We start from the raw sequence: 6,850 nt of genomic DNA, 5'->3' as shown, positions 1-6,850 counted from the left end.
TCCAATTTTCAATGCAAAACATCTTCTGTTTGTGCTGTTGTAAAAAGAAAATGTGTTGGATCAAATATGTTTATTTTAGCTTCTGCATATTTTGTAAAGAACAGACGGGACAAAACATGAAGTATTGCACTGGTTACGATCGGGTCTATACAAGATATTTGTTCAGGTTCAAGTCAAAAGCAATGACTTAAAGTAGATCAATGTGCATTAAGTGATATATTTTGGTTTAGACTGTTCATAAAGAAAAAAAGACAATTAGTAATGTAATTTACATGTATAAAAGTAATTTCCTTTTTATTAGTGGCCAATGCAATTTTCAGTTGTCTGTTCAAATTATGACATATTACCCCATTTGACTTTTTTTTTTTATTCGGTTCATTCAGAGGAAACTGTATTTTATTGTGAATTTAAGTTTACTTATGAAGTACTTCTCTCCATCCATCAATTTTCAAATGTCTTCCTATTTCATTTGCGTCCCACTCTTGTATTATATGACCTTCTCCCATCTCTCAACAGTGTACCACTGTCACTCTGTGCTGACCTGTAAAGAGGGTCACAGCGGTCCCACCCATGAGTCCATCCAGACTGTGCTGGACCGTAAGTCCTTCAGACCGGCAGTCAACCTCAGCAACCCCACTATAACCAACATCTCCTTCACTCTTTATGCTGTGCTGGGGGTGGTGAGTTTGTCTCTACATATCCTACAGTTCAGGAAATATTTCTGATGACTTTGCAGAGGGTTGAGATTATGAAATATTAGCTTTTAAATTGGAAAGAAAAACCTTTTAGTTTAAGGATTTTCTTTGTGTAAACATTTTAACAGTATTGCCATGTTGCCACATACGTCCTCAGTTTCAAGTCAAGTCAATTTCGATTTTATTCATGGAAAGTTACATTTATTCAGTATTTAAGATGCATATTTACTAAGGTTAATTTGCTGCTGAAGAAAAGAACAACCCAATCTATCTTGTTACAGTACATTAATTAAGGCACAGTATGTCCTTGGTTTTCTTTCAGAATGAAAAGACCCAGATTCTCACCACCTTCCTCTGGTTGAGGCTGGTGAGTGTCAAGATCCCGGGGCTTTTACATCTTGCGTCATGTTAAAACATGTATCATATCTATTAATATTAATACATTCATTATTACAGTTGTTCTTACAAAGTAAACAAAAATGTGTTGTGATCATCACTGGCACTAACTTGATAATAAATGTCGGATTTAACTACCTGAACAGATTTGGTTAGAAGAGGTAGAATAAATTAAAGACTAATTATTTTTACCTTGGAACTACTTTGTTGTAAGTATTGGTTGCATGAATACCTGGTATGGGATCCTGTGGACTGTGATGGTATCACCAGGATATCATTACCCGTGAGAGAGCTATGGAGCCCTGACATCATTGTCTACGAGTTGTGAGTATCCAAATCGTTTCACCGAACTTTCTTCTCTCTTTCTTCTCCTCATCTTGTCTGTCATATGGTCCTATAGGGTTTCATTCCGGTTCTTCTTTTTCTTGAATTCAACACTTTCTTGGCACATCTCCATTGTTTCCTATTAAGCTCCTGTATCCCTCTGCCATCCCGCAATTCCCGCTCAATTAACCATCATTGTTTCCCCCCGTCCTCCTCTTTCATCCGTCACTCATCCACTCGTCCATCCACCCGTCAGTGTCGATGACGACGTGTCCCAGGCATGTCCCTACGTATACGTCAACCACACGGGTCACATCCGCTGGGACAGGATGTTGCGGCTCGTCAGTGCCTGCAACCTGGAGATCTTCAGCTTTCCCTTCGACATCCAGAACTGCTCCTTCACATTCGGCTCTTACATGCACACCAGTAAGTAATAGCTAAATCTTTTTATTTTTGGGGGGTTTAGGTGCAGCTCTAATGGGCATATGTGAAGTCTTGTGAAGACATTGCTTGTAAAAAGGGCTATACAAATTCATTTGATTTGAAAATGCTGTCTTACTATCAAACACTTGCCGTTATTTCAGTTCAAGTATTTGGGTGTGTGGGAGACTTTTATGAGAAGTTACATTCCCACTGCCATTAGAACTGTAAAGTCTCCTTCAAACATGCAAAATGTCATGATTGTACAGCACATTTTGAAATGAGATTTGATTTTTGGAGGAGGAGAATGCAAGTTTTTTGTAGAAAATTGTATTCTATTCTTTTAATTTTGAAATAGTGTTGTCGCTAAGTCTTGAAAATCCTCCTTCCTGATGATTATGTTGTCAACTGCTTAATGCCTAATGTCCCAGCCCAGGATGTGAGGGTGAGTCCAGCCTTGACATTTGAGGAGATGTCGGGGAACTCCAAACGCTATCTGGAGGCCAGCGGGGAGTGGGAGCTGGTCACCATCGTGGGGGACACTTCAATCCTTAAATTTGGCATAGACGAGTGGGACATCATCACCTTCTGGGTGAGAAAAGAGTGTGCGTGTGAGCATGATTGTGAAAAAACTATTAAGAAATGCTATCTTTGCCACAGTAAAAACATTTGTCTCCAAGAGATTGAACACTGAAGGACTTCTCCTTCCTGTCATTAGCCCCTCATCCATGTACAGAAGGTTCTGGGATTGGACACCTGCTTGCTGTGTCCTCACTAACCAAAGGCAATCTCTCTCCTCCTTCCACCAGGTGGTGATCAAGCGGAGTCCGTTGCTGTACGTGGTCAACCTCCTGATCCCCAGCTCCTTCCTCATGCTCATCGACATCCTGTCGTTCTACCTGCCGCCTCACAGCGTCGACCGTGCCTCCTTCAAGATGACCCTCATCCTGGGCTACACCGTCTTCCTGCTCATCATGAACGACCTGCTCCCCAGCACAGCCAACGGCACACCAATCATAGGTTCAGGCAGCAGGGTTTTCACTTGGAAATTTGAGGGACGTGGGTGGAAACCAAACTCACAAAACACAGGGTCGCAATTAGATATTCTCCTTTTTGTGTCCCAAATCTGTGATCCTCTTGGCTCCTCCAGAGGTCAACCCAAAGGTCCTAGTTTTCTTAATGATCAGTTAGCAACCAATTGTTTTATTCATTGAATTCCTCCTGCCTGACAAACCCAGAGTGAGCCCAGCACTCTGTCTCCCTCTTCTCTCTCCCAGGTGTCTATTTCTCAGTGTGCCTGGCTCTGATGGTCATCAGCCTGCTGGAAACGGTCATCATCACCAACGTGCTCCACCACAACTCCCTGAAATATCGCGAGGTTCCCCGCTGGGTGCGTGTGGTCGTCCTCAAGCACATCGCCCGCCTCATCTGCTACCGTTGGCCGGAGCAAGACTCGCTTGCTTCCGGAACCCAGACGGACAAAGGCAACCAGTGTGAACCGGCCCAGGGGCCATGGATCATCCAACCATCATCTGTGGCCCACTCGCCCTCTCACCACCCTGACAGCAATAAGGGTGAGAGGATAGAGGATAGAATGATGCACATTTGGTCACACAACCAAAGGTGCAGAATTAGCAAACTGTATATCAAAAAATAATTAGAAACTCATGGTCATTGGCATGCTATGCTATTCTATTCTATGCTCTTGATTTATGACCCCAAAAAATCACAAAATAAAATTTGAATTTAGCCAAGTTGAAATCTGTATTGTCTTGAAGGAAAAGTTATAAATCCAGTGTGGTTCATCAGAAAGACCGCCTACGCTCACGATTGTGTCCATGCCAGGTCCTGTTGCGACAGTAGCGATTGTACCAGAGCTGAAGCAGATCAGCCAGGACCTGAGCGCTCTGCGGGCCCATCTGACGTCACTGCAGAAGGAAGGACAGCTGCTGGACCAGTGGTGCCATGTGGGCTACGTTCTGGACTTCCTGCTCTTCCGCATCTACCTGTTCATCATTACCTGCTACGCTCTGGTCATCATCTGCATGTGGTGCGTCTGGATAAACCAGTGAAGAGCTGGAAATGGTGTGTGTGTGTATGAGGGGAAAGATGGGGGCAGTGTAACATTTCTGTTGACTGCTACAATACTAATAAAAATAGGTAACCATCATCAAGTGTGTAAGCCTGTAGTTTTAGCACTGTATATGTACTACAGTTGACATATAGCACACTCTTACTGCACAATCTATTCTTTCTCATCTCCTCTGCTTTTTGAAAGCTGTGTTGTGTGTGTGAGCCCTTTGCTGTTATTGCTCTTGTTAGACTTTTCCGAGCCTACTGCACCTGAGGTGACTGATTAAATGTAAAACGGTCACTAAGACGCTGTGTTCGGAGTGCTGCTGTGTCATGTCTGTTTATTAGCTGTTAGCTTAAGTGACTAAATGAAGATGCAGGACCTCAGGAGAAAAAATCACAAGGCACCTTATCCTTCTAACAGTGATCAGTCTGACCAGTCTTTTATTGTCATCATAATTATATAATAATTTGATTAAATATTGATGAAATGTAGGCTAACACTAGTCTGTCGCTAGCTAGCTTATTTTACTAAGGACATTAAGCCAACAGGTTAATACCACAGACTACTGGCTACCCACCTTTTTTGGTGAAAAAACTGGGTTACAGATTGAAAACCTCTCATTTGTCTTTCCTCTCTCTCTTTTTTCTCAAACTGTGAAGGAATGATAACATACTGCTAATCAATGCTGTTATACCAATCACTACCTCGTATATGTATGTATACCCATATGTCACGTAATGCTTAATATTAAAACATGTATCCAATTATAATCAATTGAATTAATAAAGAACTAATGAGATCATGCAACAGGATGCCTTCTGTGCAAGTGAGGCCGTGCTGAGACGAATCTGTGCCGCAAAGTTTGTGCGTCAATGTAACTCTGGTGTGTGCAAACATGCCAAGGTCAGACAGGAGGAAAGCTTGAGACGCTCAGAGACTGGTGTGGGTCTTCTTCGTCCCCCTCCCTCTCCGAACATCATCAGATCCTTGGACTGCCCACCCCAACATCCTGGACATTTAATTGGACTATCACATCCCGCCCTATGGTCTTCTGACCAATCACCCATCAAAGGCACTCCCTCTTTGGGGGGTACAAGATCCATCTCCCGAGGACAGGGAGGCAGAATTTGGTATGGGCAGAACTCTCTCTGATCTCTGTCACGACCACTTTACATTTACATTTTACATTTAGTCATTTAACAGACGCTCTTATCCAGAGCGACTTAAACGTAAATACAGGGACATTCCCCTGAGGCAAGTAGGGTGAAGTGCCTTGCCCAAGGACACAACGTAACGCCACTCTGATCTGCCATAACCAATCGCTAGCGTTTGCCTCAGCCAATTCCTTCACCACTTCTGTAACAGAGCTAGCTGCCATAGTTGGAAAATCAAACTATTCCCGAACCCTGTGGGGAGGAGGGCCACAACATCATGGCCACCAACAAAACTCAGCAAAACCAAAACTTGTTCTTGCTCCGGCTTTAGTTTATAGATATTTGGCAGTGTTGCCACAACGGACCGAATGGCTACTCTCGCATCTTTCTCCGCAACCATTACGGAACTAAAACACAGACTAGCGCCCGACATCAACGTCATTGTTCTCAGCCACTCCCTCTGTTCACTGATTCGCCGGTAGAAAATCAACCTGCAAAATCTGACTTTCGTACCGAATGGCCAGACCTAGTGCAGAAGCAAAATCCAAATTGAGCGGAAGTACGTAGGAGGGCAGAGCCAGGCTAGTCTGAGTTGCCAGTTAGGTGACCATTAAGTGTGTTCTTCTAAAGTGTGGAACCCTAACTATCACTTGTTAGTGTACTGGGAAGAGAAGTGCTGCTGTGTCAGGTGTGCGTGTGTGTTTTGGGGATGCTAAGGTTGGTCTGGCCGCGTCTATAAGGACAGGTCAAAACAATAGTGGTGATAGATGAACAGTGGTAGACGTGTTTTTTCCAGCCTGCCAGATTCTTTACCTGTACGTACATAAGGGATAATAAAATAGTTGTTGTCTTGTCAACTGAGGAGTTCTACAGGGAATCTACTGTTCTGTGTCATTGTTTTTAAACCACAAACTTTCTCAACTCAGGGAGCCAATAGCAGAGTGCGAATTATACAATGACAATCGGGGGGGTCAACTTCTTCTCCAGGGCGTACAGTAATATTTACGATACGGGTAAGAACGATATATCCACCCCTCCGACCTGTTGTTTTGACCTCTTTTGTGGGGGTCCAAGTCTTAATTAGAGGGGGTAAAAAAAAGAAAAGCAATTCGCACCCTGGCCAATAGTCTAAATGCAGACTGAACCAAAAGAGAAGGTGAAAAACAGAGCTCCCTTGTGTGTAAGTATCCAAAAATACTATGGCTGGGTGATTACTGTAGGTGTTAAACAACATGATAACAGCATCTGGTATTCTTTAGTAATAAGATGTGTTGATTTATATTATTTATAATTAAGCTTTGATTCGGTGGTAACTCAGTCGCAAGATTTTTAATTGATGTGTAAAGGTAGTCTGTATGCCTTTTGCATTGTGTGTGTGTGTGAGTGTGCACAGTATTTTGCTGTTTCCACTGTTGCATGCTGTGGTCAGAGTGAGTCAAAGACAGTCAGTCTGTTCTAACAAGCAGGACAGGACAGGATGGAGCGATCATGGGGTTTCATCCTTACCACCGCTGTTTTCCTCTCAGCAGGTAAAACCTTTTGTTTTATCCAATTTTACCCCTAGAAAGTATGTTTGTGTAGTGGTACAAAACACATTTGTTGAATCAAATGTGTTTATTTTATCTTCTGCATATTTTGTCAGAAATAGACAGGACAAAACATGAATTATTGAACTGGTTATGATGTGCCACAGTAATGCAATTTTTTGCAATCTGTTCAAATTATGACATACTACTCCATGACAATTATAAGTTATTCACTGATAGGAAATTGTATTTATAGTG

At 42.7% G+C, this 6,850-nt stretch overlaps 1 protein-coding gene across 1 annotated transcript; it reads left to right on the top strand.

Annotated features, from left to right (window-relative positions):
- The first annotated feature begins 446 nt into the window (after window positions 1-446).
- Window positions 447-4,594, top strand: LOC124478704 (5-hydroxytryptamine receptor 3A). The gene is made up of 8 exons (XM_047037087.1): window positions 447-680; window positions 1,018-1,062; window positions 1,306-1,415; window positions 1,672-1,841; window positions 2,267-2,427; window positions 2,645-2,855; window positions 3,113-3,409; window positions 3,681-4,594. The coding sequence occupies exons 1-8, from the start codon at window positions 453-455 to the stop codon at window positions 3,905-3,907; spliced, it is 1,449 nt and encodes a 482-aa protein (XP_046893043.1). The 5' UTR covers window positions 447-452; the 3' UTR covers window positions 3,908-4,594.
- The last annotated feature ends 2,256 nt before the right edge of the window (window positions 4,595-6,850 follow it).

This window comes from Hypomesus transpacificus, chromosome 16 (genome assembly GCF_021917145.1).
Source record: "Hypomesus transpacificus isolate Combined female chromosome 16, fHypTra1, whole genome shotgun sequence".
Lineage (NCBI taxonomy): Eukaryota > Metazoa > Chordata > Actinopteri > Osmeriformes > Osmeridae > Hypomesus > Hypomesus transpacificus.
Note: the sequence above shows the minus strand (reverse complement) of the source record. Positions and strands in the feature narration are given on the sequence as shown.

Coding starts and splice junctions, on each gene's coding strand:
- LOC124478704 (XM_047037087.1), top strand. CDS start 453: ATGTCTTCCTATTTCATTTGCGTCCCACTCTTGTATTATATGACCTTC. Junction 1,416..1,671: donor GACATCATTGTCTACGAGTT/GTGAGTATCCAA, acceptor TCCACCCGTCAG/TGTCGATGACGACGTGTCCC. Junction 3,410..3,680: donor CCACCCTGACAGCAATAAGG/GTGAGAGGATAG, acceptor TGTCCATGCCAG/GTCCTGTTGCGACAGTAGCG.